Source organism: Poecilia mexicana, unplaced genomic scaffold (genome assembly GCF_051168715.1).
Source record: "Poecilia mexicana isolate PSO_F unplaced genomic scaffold, ASM5116871v1 scaffold_16, whole genome shotgun sequence".
In the NCBI taxonomy this organism is placed as follows: Eukaryota; Metazoa; Chordata; class Actinopteri; order Cyprinodontiformes; family Poeciliidae; genus Poecilia; species Poecilia mexicana.
The window spans coordinates 4,900,000-4,919,568 of NW_028263385.1; the positions used below are offsets into that span (position 1 = coordinate 4,900,000).

At 41.2% G+C, this 19,569-nt stretch overlaps 1 protein-coding gene across 1 annotated transcript; it reads right to left on the reverse strand.

Annotated features, from left to right (window-relative positions):
• Positions 1 to 201: 201 nt before the first annotated feature.
• onecutl (one cut domain, family member, like) lies at positions 202 to 8,863 on the reverse strand. Its single transcript, XM_014991340.2, has 2 exons — positions 7,570 to 8,863; positions 202 to 512 (listed from the first exon to the last, which is right to left on the reverse strand). The coding sequence occupies exons 1-2, from the start codon at positions 8,609 to 8,611 to the stop codon at positions 202 to 204; spliced, it is 1,353 nt and encodes a 450-aa protein (XP_014846826.1). The 5' UTR covers positions 8,612 to 8,863.
• Between the last annotated feature and the right edge of the window lie 10,706 nt (positions 8,864 to 19,569).

A 19,569-nucleotide genomic window follows, 5' to 3' on the forward strand; every position in this document is an offset into this window, starting at 1 on the left:
TAGGCATTGCTTCCTTCCATTTCAAAGAGGCAATTGACTTTGGTTTGGGAAAATGCTTCATAAAATTATCTGCAACAGCTCCGTCACTCCTTCTGATAACGAGGAGGACATTTGTAACGCCTGATCTCCACCTAGACCAGTCTATGTGCCCCCCTTGCTCCCTCGGCGACTTCCCCAACACACCTGCGGGACAGCCCATTCTCACGCGGTGCTGCAGGACACAGCGGAGGAGGAAACGCTGGAGCCCGAGGAGCCGGTGGAGGAAGGGCGGCCCTCGTCGGCCCACTTGTTGAGGTTGCGTCTGCGGGCGTTCATGAAGAAGTTGCTGACGGTGGAGAGCTCCAGGCCCAGCTGCTGGGAGATGGTGACCTGCAGTTCTTTGGTCGGGCGGTGGTTCTCCCTGAAGATGGCCATGAGCGTGCGCCGCTGCAGGTCGGTGAACACCAGCCGGGTGCGCTTCGGGCCCTGGTTGCGCTCCAGCTTGCTCTGCTCCTGCTCCTTGCGCTTGCAGGCTGCAGGCACACGGATGGGAGATGTATTAGAGGGAGGGGGGACAAGGGGAAGCGGGTTAGCTAACAGACTGGCTGGCTAACTAGGACAAATGGATTAAGCTGAGGGAAAGTGGATTTGTTGAAAGAAAACAGATTAGCTAAGCAACTTTGATTAGTTGAAAGAGATGAATCAGCAACTTGTTTCATTGTGCAGTGGAGGAATCAAGACGTTCAATCTTTCACATCTTGTTGCCAGTGAGCTGCTGGTGGCGGCTGGGGAAATAAAAAAAAGCAAAAGCATGTCCAGGCCAAAGCTTTGATGTTTTCATCGTTTGTTTTTAAAGGCTCTATAATTACTTTAAGAAAAAAAAAGTTTTCCTTTTTAGTCAGATCTAACCAGGAAAATAAATCCAAAAACGTTTATTGGTATTAACTATGTGATTTAAAGACATAGAGGTATAAAAATTATTTCTATGCACAAAATTTGATATGGAAACCATTTTCAAGCATAATTGTTCTGTTTTCTCTATGTTTAATTGAGTATAATTTTTTTTCATGTTTTAGGGATTTTTTAAATGTCATTGTTGCATTGCCTTATTCCAACATTTAACCTGAATGAGATTCACACAGCTTAATGGATCAATGTTTTAACACAAATTTAAACTAAAATATTCAATAGGATCTAAATGCATACTCTTAAGCTAAATAGTAAATTATTCTTACTTCTGTGAAAATTAATACCATATATTGTAGCTATAATTTGCCCCCTAGATTTACTGTTATCAGCTTCAGCTTAAGTAAAAACTTATAATAAACATCCAATAATTTCACTGCAGTTTTTAAATAAATATCCAAGATGACACCTTTTTGTATTTCTGCTCTTGATACAGGACCTGGTTCAATAGTTGGAGAATCTGCTCAGACGGAGAGTGCGGTCAGCTGCTTTATGCCGCTCAGAGCTCATTTAAAGGTCTGCATGAATTGTACAGTTTCAATCTATGCACCATGAAAACTTATCTGAAAATCATTCAAAGGACATTAAATCCTCTTTACAATTTGAAAAATGCAATTTTTAAAAACCTTGATAGGCCTTTACACTTCTAATCAAGCCATGCAATATCACAACGGTAGGAAAGCAGACATGTGAGCTTTAAATGACTATTTCACCTAAAGGTTAATAAAAAAATATCATCTTTCCAAAAGAGAGAAAAATATATTTCAAATTTATTAACTGGTGCCACTATTTAGATAGATCTTTCACATTTCTATTCATTTATTTCTGAATCTGTGCTCCAGAGGATATTAACATCCATTGTTTCTTGTTAAAGAGTTGAAGTTCTTGATACTCAAATAGTGCAAACAATGAGGTGAAAAAGTCCTCTGGTGATTCATTTGTTTTAAATCTATCTATATATATTTTTTATTATTATTTTTCCATGTCAGCCGTGAATACATAAACAACAAAATAAAAACCCTAGGTCTGGGTTAAACACCACTGCAGCCTGCACAATCATATAATCAATGCTTGCTTATGAGAAAGTGTAAAAATCTAAAAGATATAAAATTGCCCTGCCAAATAAACCAGGGCAGCTCAGAGAGAAACGAGAAGCAGCCCTGAGTGTGTGGGTTGAGCGCAGATCCATTTTGAGCCTCAGACGAGCATTTTGAATTCAAGCTGCATGTTCCTCTCTGCATATCCATCGCTGAACCCTTCACCTCTAACACGCTGTAATTCTGTATTTACAGGAAACACAACACCAACCTCTGCCTTTATGCGCCGAGCCAACTCCCCACCACCCTCCCTTCCTCCACTTCCCTCTTCCTCTATCCATCTCCTTCCACTTCCTCTCTTCCTCCTCTCTTTTTCCCCTTAGTGGACGCTACAACATCATTAGCTTCACATAAAAGTCATTTACATGTGGCGGCGGTGAGTGAGTAATAATCACTTTAAAGCTGAACTCGTTTATTTTCTGTTTAGGCGAGGTGACGTCAGGGGTGAGCGAAACGAGCAGAGTCGGCATTGCCCAAGGTGTTTCGATGCCTTAAGTGGGACTAAACATATTTAGGGGAGTCGCGCAATTACCTAAATGCACACTTTTAAGAGGTTTCAATCAGCACTGTGTGGTTGTTTTGCTGATGGTATCAGATGCATTTGTTAGAGTAAGCAGCAGAGTACAAAGCACAGCAGAGCAAACACATGCACACCAAGGCCCAAAGAATAAAACGATATTCGATTTTTAATGTTTTTTAGATGCAAAACTATATTAAAACTTTTTTTAATTGGCATGGTATAATTAGGCCTGTTATGATAACAAATTTTGCTGAATGGTAAATTGTCCCAGTAAATATTGCAAAAACCGATAATATTGTTTTGAGGCCATTTTCTAGTAATATATTGATAATGACATAATATTGTAAGTTCCTCCTCTCAAAGAACAGTAAACTTTAATTTTGTTAAGAACATTTCACATACAAGACATTTTAAATATATAAATAAAACAGGAAAGTATACGCTTACCACCAAAAAAATGAATGAAATGGATTATGATCCCTCTCTTAACATAACTGTCTTTCAAAAAATATTAATCATCAGAATGGAAATTATCAAGGTTGTTTTAATTTATCATGTGATTACTTGAGTAATTGCTTATTGCGACAGGCTTGGGGAAAATATACAACTAAAACTATAAATCAAATTTCACTTGATCCTTTAAACTTTAGATTCTTTTGACCTTTTAATATAAAATCAGCCTTGACTTAAAATAAAATAAAAAAAACAGTTATTTAAATTTGCTTTTTGTTTACTGAAATGAAGAAACTATCTGAGTAGTTAAGGGAAAATGAAAGTGAAATTACTCTGATTTTAAAATGAACTTCTTATATAACAATTCTTATATTTATTGTCTCACAAAGATACATGTGGAGTTCTAACACTCAGATAAATGCCTTTCCAAGATGGAGAGCCCAGCAAGTAATAACTTTAACCCCTTCATTTGAAACTCTAACACACACACTCAATCCAGTTCACACATGCTACAAACGTAGATTTTATAAACCACCGATCCTGCCTTTTTCTCTCACAACAGCTCTGACACGTCCAATTGATTGGTCTACAGCTTCCCATTGAGAAACATATCAAGGCTGCTGCCGCTGCTGCTGATGGTGTTTACTGTATGACCAACTCTTCACTCCTCCAACTCGCACCAGCAAATTTCTCTCATTAGCAGGGTGCTTGAGAAACAACCATGACCTCACTCCGCCGCCTTTCCCATTTTCCACACGAGTGCCGTCGCAGCGGCAGCACCCCAGAGCCCCCCGCTCCACGCCCCCACCAGCCCGAGAGATGCTGTTTGCCGCCTTTCGTGCCTTCAGGGGCTTTTGGTCAAGCCAACTTTGTGAAACTTAAGCACTCAAGTAGACCTGAATAAATCTGTATCATGAATTCCCTGTGAACATTCAACTTCAAAATCATTATATGAAGGAAATGTTTTGACTTGGGGATGTGCTCTTGTCAGCTTGAGATTACAGGAGTCTGTTTGGCTTTTAGGGCATCAAGAGCTCGTTTGCATTTCTGAGAGTTATCGAACCACGTCTCATTAAAATCTGAACAGGCTGAGATGTCAGCGGTGTGTCAATATCACCACAAGTACATTTCTTTTTTTTTTTTTTTTTGTGCAAATGCTACATTTTTTACTGCTGTTACACCACTTTCACTGTCAATATTTGTTAGTTGGGGGTTGGGTGTAAGGTATATAGCGTACATACAGTGGTGCACTCTCGGCTTATGTAGTAATGAAAGGAATGACATGATAGTGCAGACTAGCTTCCTTGTAGCTCGGATTTATGGCTTGTTGGAGTAGCCGCTGTGTCCTGCCGCTCTCCTCCTCCTCCATTCCGTTCTCGCCGCTCTGCCTCACAGACGATCATAACGCCAGCCATTAAGTAAATGCTTCCTTATGCTGTAATCATGTGTAAAAGGCTCACAATTACCATGCTATAAATCCCCAGCACTGGGGCTACTCCTGGAGATATAAATATTCCCCTATAGGCTTCTTATGATCGTGGGAACAGCCCCTAATCATGATGTATGCCCCTGTCTCGTGTTGCTGAAACGTGATCGAAAGTCCTTTCCCTACCCCCCGGCGTCCAAACCTACACCCCCCCCCCCTTCCAGCTAGAACCCCTCCCAGCCTCCTTCCCCATCCATGTCCACCCCCCTGCCCCATCCCCAGCCCACCCCCTGCTGATTTCTTGGGCCAGGGGCTGATAGAAATTATTGATTAAATCTGTGCAGCTCAGACTTCTCGACCCATAGAGGCTGGTTAACCCCTTCAGCACTGAAGTGGGGGAAGCTGCAACAGTCGGATACACAAAAAAAAATAAATACACAACAGCAGCAGCAAGCCGGAGCCGTTTGCTGGATGTTGCATGGCGAATGCAGAAGAAGCTGATTCCCGATATGCAAATGGAATCGGCTTTGACCTTTGAGCCTCACCAGCCGAAAGTAACCTGTACACAGCGAGAGCTGGATGAGTCTATGCAGTTTGCATTGCTGTTGGGGGTTGGTGCAGCGCTGGAGCCAACACGTAAACCGCATTGACCTTTCTTTTTCATTCAGACCTTTAGTCAAGGGCTTCGGCCATCATCTTTAAAGTTATAGTCTCTGATCCCCTGCTTGACTTTAAGTGTCGGAGCTGTGTGGTCTTTATCCTGCCTTCTTCTCCAGCTAAATCCTGATTGCCTCCTCCACAGCTTGAGGTTGGCCTGTAGATGCATCTCATATACAGTGCAGCAATCAATGTTGCGCACACACATGCACACAAACGAGCTACTGCAGATAAATCCGAGGGATCACCTCCTCCATGTTTTGCAAAGTGTCTCTGCAGAAAGATGGTTATTTGAAAAGACAAAATGGCAGCAAGTGCATTCCATAATTACAGTGCGTCGAGCTTCAAGGGGAGCTCTGCAGCTCTCCATAGACGACACACAGTTATGGAAATAAGATAACGCTCCCAGCACACTCTGAAGGGCCTTCTATGTATTTAAGTGACTGCCGCATTAAGGGGGGGATCATCTTAAAACTTGAGGTGTGGAGCAGAGAGCACTTGAGCTACCTTCAGACTGGGGAGCACAGGGCAACGCGCATTCTAATTCCAGTCTCGATTCGCCGATGTGGCCGAGGTGTGTGTGGGCAAAGCGTGCTGCTCTTTCCCATGGAAATCAATAGCGGCTTGTAATTAAACAAAAGGGGGTTGGCCGGGCGAGGGGTGGGGGGAGAAAAAAACAACAACCCCCTACGGAAAGTAGGTTATGTAGAAAAGTGCCGAGCTGTCTAAATTGTGGCTTTGCCAGGAACTAAATATGCAGTTTTAGAGTGTGTGGGAGCAGAGGGAGAGAGAAGCAATGTCAAACATTAAAACACTTCTCTGTGTAGGCTTTAATTTTTTATGAGTCTGATTGATCGGCTGCTCAGACGTGGAGCTCCGACCCGTCGAAATGTTTGTGTTTGTAAAGATGAAGGAAGGGATGCTGCAAATAAAGACGAGTGAAGTGTGCTAGTTTTCTGCTAAAAACGACAAAGGGTTGATTTGATTTTAATCATGATGGGTTGTTGTTTTAAAAAGCAGAGAGAATTTTGCATACAGAGCAATCCATACTGCCCAGGATTGGATTAAACAAGCCGACACTTTAGTCAAATTACAGAACAAACCCTGAGATAACTCATCTCCAGATAAGAGGTTTAGTCGTGATTGCTGTGACGTTTCACTGAATAGAGGATGTACACATGTGCTCTCAGAGTTGAACAATCAAGGATCAATAATTGTGAAGGGATTGCAAGAGTGCACAATCATTACCTATGAACCCCATTGTGTTGTTGGGCTTAATCAGTCGAGCTGCTGACAGAGAGCGAAAAAGGCAGTGATGAACCGGACAGGCTCGCACACACGTACAGCTCACAGACCCCTACAGTGAGCAGACACACACACACACACACGCACACACGTCTACGCTCATCTCATATTACTGCGCTCACTTGGATTTCTCTCTGTGCTGCGTGTATCAGATGGGCCTCCGTCCCTATGGAGGAACAACACTGTAACACGGCACTGTACAGCGTACAGTCGTGTCTTCAATCCATGTCCCAGAAGAATATTAAATGTCAAGCAACAGATTACAATGTGCCTTTCAAAAAAAACAAAATCTTCACCTTTTTCAAATATATACAAACGCTATCAAGTAGCCAAGAGGTAAATGATTAGAGATTTTTTGGGAAAAACACAAAAGGAGATTTTGATCCTGAAGCCCAATTTGTTTTCATCGTCTGCGACCGAAAACACACACAAAAAAATCCTCAATTAATTTTTGAGTAAACATCACAAATCCGTTGAGACCAGGTTTTTCTTCCTAAGCTAAAGTGAGGTGCTTCACCACAAGCAGAACGTTTGTATTTAGTCTTGCAGTAATTGCCTCAGTGACGACGTTGATAAAAGACGTCTGGCAAAAGCTCAACTGTGATTTGCATCAGGTGCCTCGCCAAGTCATCTTCAGGCAGCCGCTGAACAGATATAAGTAACCGCTCAAATTAATCAATTGCTCCACAAAGGTATATCTCGTGCAAATTATTTGGTGGGCTCAAAAGCGATTAAATTTCCAACTGCTGCTCACGCTGATCTTCATGGTTCATTTGAGAGGAGGGCAAATGTCTGAGCCTTTTTTTTCTGATGTTGTAGCTACTGTACAAATCAATAACTGTTTGGGAGCAAAATAAACAAAGGAATAGCACATATGGCCCCTTTCTGGCTCAGACTGTCCTGGATGCTCCTATTATCAATACCTTATGAGGTTACAAGACAAGCCAGTGGTACGTTCTCGGTGTGAAAAACAGAAACATCCGTATGATGCTTCATGCTTTTCCTCATATGTCAACCTGAGCTGCATACTGATCACTGGAGAGGAGGAATTTTTTGGAAGATATAAAGAGGACTGGCGTTGGGGGAAAACAGGAGGGAAGAGTGTGTTTTTGTTTGAGTGTGAGGCTGCATGTGTGAGGCATACAGAGAGCAAAGCTAGATCTTACCCTCCAGCCGGAGTGAGGCCATTCTTTGAAACTCGGGCTCCTGCAGCCAGCGAGACATCCTCTTGAAGGTCTCGCGGCCAGACTTGAGTTTGCCCCAGGGCTTGGGGTTCCTCAGGAGGTCAGACAGTGTGCCCTGTGACCTACACAGGACCCTCTCAGCAAAGATGGCTTGGGGGATGCTGTAGCGCTTCAGCTCGGTGATGATCCTTTGGGCCACATCCCGGGTGTTGATCTCCTCTCCGCCTCCGCCACCCTGCGAACCCGGCAGCATGCCCTCGCCAGGTGAGGACGAGGCGGGCGATGAGGAATGTAGGTGTTCGCCCATCTTGGCTGACTGCTGGCTTGGGTGATGGTGAGGTTGGTAATGCTGGCTGTAGATGTGAGGGTGGTGGTTAGGGGTGTGCTGGTGAGCCTCTATCTTGTTCAGCTGATGCCCAACTGACACTTCGCCACCTCCCAGGCCTGGTGGTGACATCTCTCTGCCAAAATCTGACGCCCGACAGAAGAGACTCCCTCCGTGGACATCGTAGCCGCTGTGGAGCATCTGTCCACCATTCCCATTGGGACTGTTGCCCAGACTGCCGTAGCCATGCATGGAAGAGCCCAGACCTGACCCCGTGGTGGGGGGCGTCAGGCTTTGGGTCATAGCCAGCTCCTTTCCGTACGGGTTGTAGAAGTTGGTGCTGAGGCCTCGATCCTCGCGCATCAGGGTGAAGCTGCCGATGACGTTGCTGACAGGGAGGCAAGGGTGATGGTGGTGATGGTGGTGATGGAACTTGTCATCAAAGGGCTGCAGGGGGGTTAGGGTGGTGTAGGTGCTGCCTGAGCTGGACGGGGAGTCGCCACTGTAGCCCAGGGCGGACATGGAGTGGTCGTATCCTGATGGACGGGGCTCGGGTTCCAGGGACATGGAGGAGCTCCCGAGGGAAGGCCTGGGGAAGGCAGCAGAGAGGTCCCGTGTGTGCAGCATGGCCCTGCCATCCTGGCTGTGAGCCAGATCAGAGTGGCTGTGCAGGGACATCTCCCCTAGACCCCCATCCATCTTCAGTTTCAGCAAATAAATGTGTGTTTCTAGTCTCTGCGTGCTGTTGCTCGAGCTTTGTTATTGTTGTTCAACAGCCAGGCTAACAGTCTGGAAGGTCTCTTGTTACACCAGACTATGGATTTATTGATTTGTGAATTAATTGATTTCCGGGCTTACGGGGTGTCTAATTAATTATCTGATAACATTAAGTAGTGTCTTCAAACTCCCTCAAAGTCCCAGAAAACGAGCTTGGAACGGCATGGAGAGTCTCGGCGGGTTATTTTATTCTCACTTGTGCATCTGTTTGTGTCTTTGGTGCTCAGCTGGGGTCTCCGGCTGGAGCCTCGATCGCTTTTGTGCCTGCGTGCGACAAGACAGCTGCTGTTACCCCCTAAATCTAAACTTTCATGGATGCACAGTAAGAAAAAGGAAACATTGTGTTTTTCCCCTTTCTTGTTTACGTTATTCCACACATTTAAATTTCAAACAATAACACAGGTTATCGAAAGACCACATTTCTACGCACATTCAACGAGAAAGCCACGAGATGAGAACTTCATTAATTTCATCCTCGTCTCATCTTGTAAATTATTTCGATTTTCTCGCCGCTGCATGCAAAGTGATATCCTGTAGAAAGAGCGCACATATTATGTCCTGCAAATTACCAGTGCGCTACATGAAAGATGTTTTACCCACCAAACATCGCGCTACCGCCAGCATCTACTGCAAAGATGGGAAATCCTACCTTTATTTATCCGCTTCTCGGAGCGCATCCACGGCTGTTGTCCGCCCTGTGCATCTCTCCGACTGTGTCGCCGAGCAAACCAACAGATTCACACAATTGGTCCGCTGCGCCCCGGGGTGCTACATCCACCAAAAACCACGCACGGCGCATAAAAACAGGGAAAATAAAGGAAACAACATCTGCGATTTCAGATGAAATTCTCTATCTCCGCTTGTTTTTTGTTTTGTCTTTTTTTTTGTTTGTTTGTTGGTTTTTTACTCCTAAGACAATCTCCGGGTCCACGCTCCGTGTTTTCGCTCTGTTACCAGCACTTCTCTTTTTCTTTCATTATCTCGTGAGATTTTCCTCCTCCTCCTCCTCTTGCCTCTCTGCCTGCCACTTCATCGATCTCACCACCAACTCTTTCTCCTCCTCCTCCTCCTCCTCCCTCTGCTCGCATTGACTCCCAGCTTTCAGTGCGTCACGGCCTTAAAAATCTGACAGATGTGCGATGAAATTCCTACTCCAATTAACCCTTTCTCTCCGGGGGGAGGAGGAGGAAAACATGGGAAGAGGAGGGGTGTGTGTGTGAGTGTGTGTGCGGAGGTGGAGATGCTCTTTCTCATAACCCCACAGGTTAAGCCTCCTTCAGCTGATTGCATGCACAAACTTATGAATTATGTGAGGACATTTTGCTTTATCGCGCCTGATCAATTGGTTTTATGGCTACATAAAATCGCTTAGTGCTTTTTTATGTAACAGGTAATGCTGCAGCTGCTTTTGTCACTGTGCAACATTATGCGGACATTTCATAAAGAAGGATTGGGAGAACAAAGAAGTTACTGAAATAGCATTGGTATTTGAGCTTTGAAAACCTAATTGTGTGGATCAGAGCCGGTGCTGTTTGAGGTCCTGAAGAGAATTTAATTCGGGGGCTCATTTCAGCTAAACATGTTTTTATTGTTTTAACTGAAAAAAAATAAAATAAAAAGAAATAGGCAAATCTTTAGTGTTCAAGGAATATACATTGTGTGACCCTAGAGTTAGTGATGTAGAATTCCTAGCAGTTCTATGCTGTACATCATGTTGTGGTACTATAATTTAATTTGGAATAGTATTGAATTAATATTAATTAACCAGAAAAAACGTTCTGATATCATGATGTTAGTTTAACATTACTCCACTGTAATGTTATAACAGAAGACCTAGCATGGACTATGGACTTTCTGTTATTTTAACAATTTAAAGTTTATATTTACTTTTGTTGCAATATACATCTAACATTACCATGATATATTTTTGGAACTGGAAGGCAATGTCAGCTACACAATATACTGCATTAGCTGAATTTACAGCGTTGCTATTGATTTCACTTGATTTATATCTCAACAGCAAATGACACAAACTGTGTTTAAGCTTATGTTAAAAAATGCCTAGTTGTAAGATAGAAATTCAACTGCTGCTGTGAGAACTAAGTTTATTGCTTGTCAATCATTAAAACAAGTCCAAAAATTTAGAAAATGTTTCTTTCAAAAATCAAATTTCGATAATTTCTTGGAAAGCCAGTAATTTCTGATAATAGTTTTTTTTTTTTTTTTTCGTATTTAGTTTTATGTGGTGGTAGAAAGGTAGAATGCAAAAAGAGTTACCCAGTAAAGTGAGTTACAGAAGGTTTGCATTTATAAATATGGCAACTTTCATGCTCTTGGGAGCCCTCTGTTGGTTCGGAGGCCCAAAACAGCTGCTTAGTTCGCTTTTGCCTTGGGCAGGCTATGCTTAGGTTGACAGTGCTACATAAAGCATTTGACAAAGCATTCAACTTGTGCTTTCTTCGCCTATAACACCTCATTGTATTTTCCTGTAATTCTGGTGCTAGATAACTGAAAAGACATTTTTTTTCTTCTTTTTCTCTTTCTTTCTTTCTTGCACCACCTATTGCTGTAAATCCCACCTAGTGGGATAAATACTGTCAAGCGACGCGCTTGTTTTGCCCCTCTTCTAATCAGTACGCGGCTCCATTCAATCACGCTTCATTCTGCAAAGTCCCTTAACAAGATCAGTGCGCCCCCTCCATCAACCCGACCACCCCCCCCTTTCACCATAACACACGCGACCTGCTGCTGTTGCTCCACACAGCAGACAACGACGCGTGCGTGCGCACACAGTGGGTGTGAAAATCAGTGCATTGCAAGGCCAATTTTCCTAGTGACAACAAAGCTTTTACTTATGTTGCATTAAATAATTTGTTGCATGTTAATTTGTTCTTTTTAAGTTTGTGTTGTGTTTTCTGGGTGCGCGCGTGTGTGTGCATGGGGGTGCATTGTTTTTTTCAGTCCGTGCATGTGGAAGTGCCCAATAGTTTTTTTTTTTTTGTTTTTTTTTGTGCACTAGAAGGCATAATTACAGTCTCATTACAATGTTTCTCTTGCTGTGTTGCTTTTGCGTGTAATTCTTCAAATACGTTAGTTTTTTTTTTTTTGGTTTGTTTGTTTTTAGCGCGCAGATGCATGTGGCTGCTGATGCCCTTCCTCTGCACAAGTTCACGTTCCTTTATGTGCATTTAATTATGCGAGCAGGCGCCCGCCTCCTCTTCGCATAAGTTCCATGAATATATCTGTAATGTTTGCGTGGATTTAGGCCTGCGCGTGCGTGTTTGCGCGCGTGCCGACCTGAGAGAGAAAACTCCGATACTCAGACACAAGCAGAGAGGCAGAGTGCGCATACTAATCATATCTGTCTGTCAGTTTAATTTTCAGAGATGACCAGCTCTGGCGTATGGAAAACAGCGAGGCGGTGCGCGGTGTGGGACCGCCGGCTTCCTGGAGCAGATGCTGCCCTATCGATCCGCCCCTTGCAGCCACAGCGCGGTACGCAGGGATGCGTGTGTGGATGGCGAGGATAGCTAGAGGTAAAAAAATGGTCAACGGATACACGCTAAAGGAGAAAAAGCTTGTCCTTCTGAGTTGGAGGTGAAAGTTCACCCACTGTGTCTGGAAAATACAAGAAGGCGGGATGCCACACGAGCTGCAGACCCAGTGGGCCCTGCAGCTCCGACACCCGCTGAGGTTCTGCATTCATTCAGCCACCCAGCCTGCATCATGAAGCTGAAACTCCGCGCATAAAGTGGAGTAACGATGAAAAATTGTATTCCATCCTTTTAAGTGAATTCAAGATTCAAATCTCTTGATCACCGGTGCCATTTGGAGCATTTAGCTGTTGCTCTCACAGAGAGTCAGGATGGCATTTACATTTCAGCCATTTAGCTGGTACTCTCGCAGGGATTTGTAGTGAGGAATAACAGTGGAAGCTCCACTTCTTCCATTACTAAATAGCAATAAATACACGCTCAGCTTTAACCATTTAGTCGCAGCTCCATCTATACATGCGTATGGATGAGGCTCCAAATCTTAGATTTTAGCTGATGCTTGAATCCCGATGGGCAATAAAGCCCACATCACAATATCACAGGGAGCAGAAAGCAAGGGGGTCAGAGGTGAAAGGACAGTGCTGCGACCTCTAAATGACCACATATGAGCTGGAGCATAAACAGAGTCAACAAAGATGAGGCAGAAAGGCTTTCATTTTCTGCGCTGATTAGGGATCGAGAAACCTTTGCAGCTCCTCTCCGAGTTGATGAGCTTCCAGCCGCTTGTCAGTATTCATAAATTCATATTTAATACAAGAGAGGGGAAAAAGCGAGCCGTATCAGAAGGTATTTTCTGTGACCATGCAGACGTGATGTGAATGCAGGAGCTGGAGGCCTGCGAACCTCCCCGACACGCACCGACATGCTGCAGCAGCAGCAGCAGCAACAGGATGGAGTACAGAAAGTACACCAACACCTCCCAAACCTGCTGTTTAATCACCGGGTAAAAGCAATCAATTATTGGGAAACTATAATTGATGGAGCGCATGCGCGTCGCTGCAATTTTGAATGAGTTATCGACTTACCGTTTGTGTCGGTGAAAAGGATCATTTAAATAACAATGATGCAAAATAGAAACTGAAAAAAAAAGAAATTCATCTTTATGTCTGTTGATAATATTCGTTCCAATAAATTATTTATTTGCAAGAAAAAAAAACCACAATAAAATGGTTTTATTTAATTACATTTGTAAAAATCCATCGATTATATCTGGTTTGAATTTTAAATTCAGTTTTAAAACAAGTGGATTTATTGCTAATCCACCAACATGTAGCACTTATAATTTGTTAACAGCACACACACACACACACACACACACACACACACACACACCCACATGCACACACAGCGTTTGCACTCAATAATAGCTGCTAAATGCGCCAATTGAAACGCTGACTGCTCACTTCAAACAGTCCAGCTGATGTTTCCATAGGCCAGTCACAATAAAAACCAAACACAAGCAATTTTTCAGATAATTTATTATCATTTAAAACTGTTATCATGCATACAAAACCTATTCACAAATAATTGTGCATAAACATCAATTCACGCCTATAGAAAGTTCAATTTTAAAATAAAGCAACTAATAAAGGAGAGGTTTTAAGAGGAAAACATGTTTGATTACAAGAGTAAAGAAAAATGTTTTAGGTGTGAGCAGTGTCACAGAAATACAAGCAGAAAGTAAAGGAAATATAATAAATTGGGAGTTTTCAATCAATAAAAGATTTCTTATTGCATAATTTGATCAGTTATTTAATCATCATACATCCCTGTTTCAACGTCCTTTTCACCAGACACAACAACTGTCCAGCTGGGCATAGAAACTGACCACCTTCATATTTTTGAGTAATTTTAATAAAAAAAATCTAAACAAAGCAAAAATCATTAGAAGTACAGGTAAGTGGGGATTTAAAAAAAAAGTTTGACATTATATAATAATAAAAACAGAAAATGGAGCTGAAAACTGAAAGCATTTATTTTGTATCCAACTTAAAATACAAACAGAAATAAAAAAAAACAGTTTCAAGTAAAATTAAAGTTAATAATGACACATTATTAAGTTTTCTAAAAAAATAAAAATAAAATTAAAATTAAATAAAAAATATTGATAACTATTAAAGTATCAACTTAAGAGTTTGGGGACTTTTTATTGTGGTAGAAAAAAAACTGAAAATCTAAACTATTTGTTCAGAAATATATATTTTTTTCATCCCCCATTAATAACAATTATTAACACAACAATAACAAGTAAAAATATAATTGTAATGTTTGTTTTTCTTTTGAGAAATGATAAAACTCTCGTTTTCATAACCTGTTTTCGACATTGCAGTTGGCAGAGCTATTTGTAATTTCTGTTATATAAAGGTAAAGAAAAAAATATTTGAAATGTGTGTAAAATATTTATAGATGTCAATGTAAGAAACAACAGTAAAAGAGATTAAAACATGGGACAAATAATGAATAAAATAGACAATTTTTAAGTTAAAACAATTTCAGTTGCATTTCCTGTTTTGTCATTTTAAATAAGAACTCTGACATCTTGTAATGACTCCCTGTTACTGTGACAACGCACTGCTTTTCTCCTCCATTTTCCTGTCGTCAGCTTCCCTTTTGAAATCTCTCCCATCTCTAACTGATCAATAAAATCAATGATTATCACAAGCCTTGGCGTTACAGATCCCAATGAGGAATCAATAACGGAATTAATTTAGCCTGATTGGGAATCAAACAAGGAAAATAAATTGACCAAATATTAACGGTAATAATGATGATGGCGGAAATTAGTACCGATGGAAAACTGACTCGTTTAGCTGTAGATGAACTGAGAGAACTTGAACCTGCAATCTGAGTCAGGTGATTTTAGAGTAACAGAATAACTTATTTGGCATGATTTATCACGTAATAAAAATTAAAATACAAATACAAAGCTGACTCGTCATTTTTAGGCTTTTTTAATTCAGTTTGAAATAAACACGAGGAACAATTGAAGGTATAGGTGTGCTGCTGGAGGCCGGCAGCTGATCTGCATTAACAGCGTGTGGCCTCCTGCAAATACGACCACAGCATTTCACTGTTTATTCAAAAGGAAAACGAACTGAAAGAATGTCACATTTTTACACTACATTAAATAATTAAACTATGATCCAAGAAATAACCTGCAATCTTCTTAAAACAGACCCAAAGTCTCAAGAAATGTTTCTTTTTTTTATTCTTATGTTTAAAAGATTAAATAAAATACTGTTTTTGGACTCCTTTGAGCTTTTTAGAGGTTTTCTTTGGGAGCTGTGGCTGGAACCGAGGATTAAATGACTGCATGATAATCTCTTTTTTTATTATTTCTTTCTTCTATTATTTGCAGATTTAGTTTGCAGTAATGATCCTGCGAGCCGTGATGTGGAACTTGACTTCGCAGCGTGAATAATGTTATTATCGATCATATTTGGATTAATGCAAATTCACTCCTTTAATTCACTGGGCTGTGGCCCCGTGAACACGCAGCCAGTCAGGGCAGACCAGAGGAAAAAACAAGGAACTTCAACATCATATCACGGATATTATTTTTAAACACTAGTGTGATGTGTTTTCAGATTATTTTTTTTTTTCATTTTCTTACATTTATATTTAAAATGATTGTAGTCAAGTTTAATAAACACACACACACACACGCACACACACACGCACACACACACACACCCACACACACACACACACACACATATATATATATATATATATATATATATATATATATATATATATATATATATATATATATCGAAGGCCACATCTGTTTGTATTTGTAAGCGTGTGAACGCGCATCTCGTTTGAGCGCGCATCAGCCTGTATCGATCCGCGCATTTTTAAACAGCCTCATGTTTGCCCTACAACTATGTTTTTCATAAAAAATGTAAACATATCTCCATTAATTGGGGCCTCACATTCTTTATGTAAATGAAATTATTTTGTGGTCCCTGCCGCAGGGAGAGAGACGGAAAAAAGTGTTTAATTTATGCAAAAATGAGCTAGGAGGGGGCGCAAAGGTCGATAAGTTTGGAGTTTGTCTCACTTTTCCTTTCTATTTTTTTTTTTTGGCTCAATCTAAATTAGAGCTCAGTATAAGTTTTTAAGAGTTATACAATTAGTATGACAGCAGGTGGAAAGCTGCAGACACCTGAGTGAAGTGGAAATTTGCAATATTTTTATTTTAATTGTAATTTCAATTATCTGCTAAAATGCAGAAATTATGCTTCAATCTAAACTCGATCTGACAAAATGATTCTACTGTTTAATTCTGCTCATGTTTGATACAGGCCAACCATTATACAATAATAAGTCACAATAATATGTACTTTATATATATATATATATATATATATATATATATATATATATATATATATATATATATATATATATATATATATATATATATATATATATATATATATATATATATATATATATATATAATAGCAAAGTCATAGTCAACACAGGGCCTGTAAATGCATGGATGCGTTCCTCAGTCTTCAGGGATCAACTGCACCTTCACATTCACCTTAAGCACAGCAGGCGTTAGTTAAGCTGGTGCTTAATTACAGAGAATAGCAAAATATTTCATTAATGTTCCCAGACACTACCTCTTGAAAAATGTCAGATTGGGATCAGATGCAGTGGCTCAGATAATTACTCAGACATACCTCCTTAACATGCAAATACACACACACACACACACACGCAAATGCTTAAAGGCTGAAACACTAAATCCCACATTTCCCTCTTCTACTTCCTCCCTCCGTTTTGCCCAACAACACTTTCCGGTCATCTCTCAGTATGGATCAGCACGTTTCCCACAAGTCCTTGGAATACCTCTTTGCATGCAGCTCAACACTTACTGGTGAAAATACCATCTTAAAAAGTATCTACATATTGATCACATAAACACTCACAGCTATTTTTGCCACAATAATGCATGCATTCGCCCAGGCCTGTCAGTCTCCGATGGTGTGTGTGAATGAGAGGATGCAGGTGTGTGTGTGCGTGTGCGCATGTGTGTGTGTTTGATTGTGTGGGAATAAGTGTGTTTGTCTCAAAGCTGTAAAGTGTGTGTCAGTCTCTCCAGCCAGTCAGACGGTGTAACTCGGCGGGGGATCAAAGGCGGCAGGCTTTCTCTCTCTCTCTCTCTTTTTCTTCCATCCTTGGATTTCCAGGCAGGTCGGCCCCACCTTTGCATCCACTCCCCTCCTGCAGCCCCCACCTCCACACCACCCACCCCTATTACTCCTCTTCCTCATCCTCCTCCTTTTCCTTGCATCTGCTCCTCGCATCTCTCTTCTCCTCCTCTTCCTCTTCTTCTTCCAGGATATTCCCTGATTTTCTTCTCCTGCTCATCTATTAAATCCACTCTGCATCGTTTTTTCCCATTCCAGGCGGCGGCTGCTGCTTCCTCTTCATCCGTCCGAGGTGAGGCGAGGAGTGCTGCTCGTGTGCAGCCTCGTCTGCCTCCCTTTCACTCCCTCTCTCTCTTCCTCTCCCTTCTCTCTTTAATCAGCATGTTAATAAGAAAGGTAACTAATCAATACATTCAATGGCCTGGCTTGGCGATTGATACGATCTTCATTCACCTCCCCCTCGCTCCGAGCTGCTAAACACACAGAGTAACACACAGACAAACACACACAACTCAACAACCGTCTTGAGTTAAGAGGCCCTCAGTGGTAATTCAGTCCAGTCACTTTTAAAAACAAACAAGACTCAGTCTTAGTTTTTTACTTCCTGTGAATGATTCAGCTGAGCAACATTAGGAGAGACGTTGGATGGGCCGGATGTTGGCGATCAGCATGAAAATGGCTAAAAATGCTGAAATGAATTTGAAGCAGACTTCATTTAATAACTTAATTAAGACAATCTGTGTTATTTGAAGAAATGTTTTCTCCTTTATGGAATCAATAGCATTTACTCAATGCATGATGGGTAAAAAGATCACTTTTGAAGATTCCTGGCTGTAGCAACAGAAGCTTTATGTAACATTTATTAGTGGCAAAGATCAAAGTTTGATCAGTCCACTTTAGCTGCGCTGCTACAAACATTTCATTCGCTTCATCTCTACATTTCATCTGAAACTTCTGTACTGCTTCTCCATGTTTCTGCTGCTCCTGTAATCCCACCCAAACAGGAGTGTCACTATTCATACATCACCTCCAATCAAATCATATTCTGCAGTTTATAAGTTCACAGTCCAGATCACAAACAGTGACAATGTTCTGCTCATTATGGGTGAGTCTGGTGCTGTTCAGCACCTGCACTGACAACCCTGATACCAACACGCTGCAGTAGAGTTAATGTATCTTTTATTTCAGCTGCATATCTCTTTCCAACCTTGTTTTTCAAAGGTTGGAAAAATAATCCAGTCTTTGATTAGACCTCATAAGAAATCCACTGTGAAGAATTCTTTGCTTTCTATAAAATTACTGGTTGCAATTATTTGCATCCCTAACTGGTTTAGAATTGTGGAAAATGTTCATAGAGTTTTGCATTTTAATATTTTGGTATGTTATTGATTTATTTCAAAATAGATAAAATGAATCATTTTATTTAAAATTCAAAATGCAATTCCCATGATGGTAAAGAGATAAGGATTTGTTTTAATAATTTGTGGTTATATATTTTTAAAGAAAGTGAAACACACACACACACACACACCACACACACACACAATCACACACTGTTACTCACAAGCATTATGCTCCAAATTGATCTCAGAAGCTCACAATTGTCCTTATATAATTCTAAATAACCTCCTATAACATAATCATGAAACAACTGGAGTATTCAGCAGGTCAAACCTCCACCAATCAGCCCTTTATGGTATGAGTATTACCTGACTATTACCACCTCTATTGTAAAGCATGGTGGTGTCAACGTCATGATGTGGTATGGCAGGAACTGGATTACTAATTTACATAAAATAAGAGATTGCTGCAGCCAAATATAAATAAATCCCAGAAGAAAACTTACTTCAAACCAGAGTAACGATTCAACTTCCAGCGTGTTGATGGCCCGAAGCACAGAAAGAGAAGAATATAAGCTCTATCTGCTGATGAAGGTGCAGAACAATGCAGATGATTTTTTTATTTTTGTAAAATATTTCAGGACTATTCACTTTTAGTCACAGTTCAGACTGGAGTGCTGTGAGAGAAGGGAGGAAGACATGCAACAAAGGTCAGGAATCAAGCCCCAGACCAGGGGTCACCAACTCCAGTCCTCGAGGGCTACCATCCTGCAACTTTTAGATTCACCTCTGCTCCGAAATGTCTGAATTCCCTCACC

Coding starts and splice junctions, on each gene's coding strand:
- onecutl (XM_014991340.2), bottom strand. CDS start 8,611: ATGGATGGGGGTCTAGGGGAGATGTCCCTGCACAGCCACTCTGATCTG. Junction 513..7,569: donor GGCCTCACTCCGGCTGGAGG/GTAAGATCTAGC, acceptor GTGTGCCTGCAG/CCTGCAAGCGCAAGGAGCAG.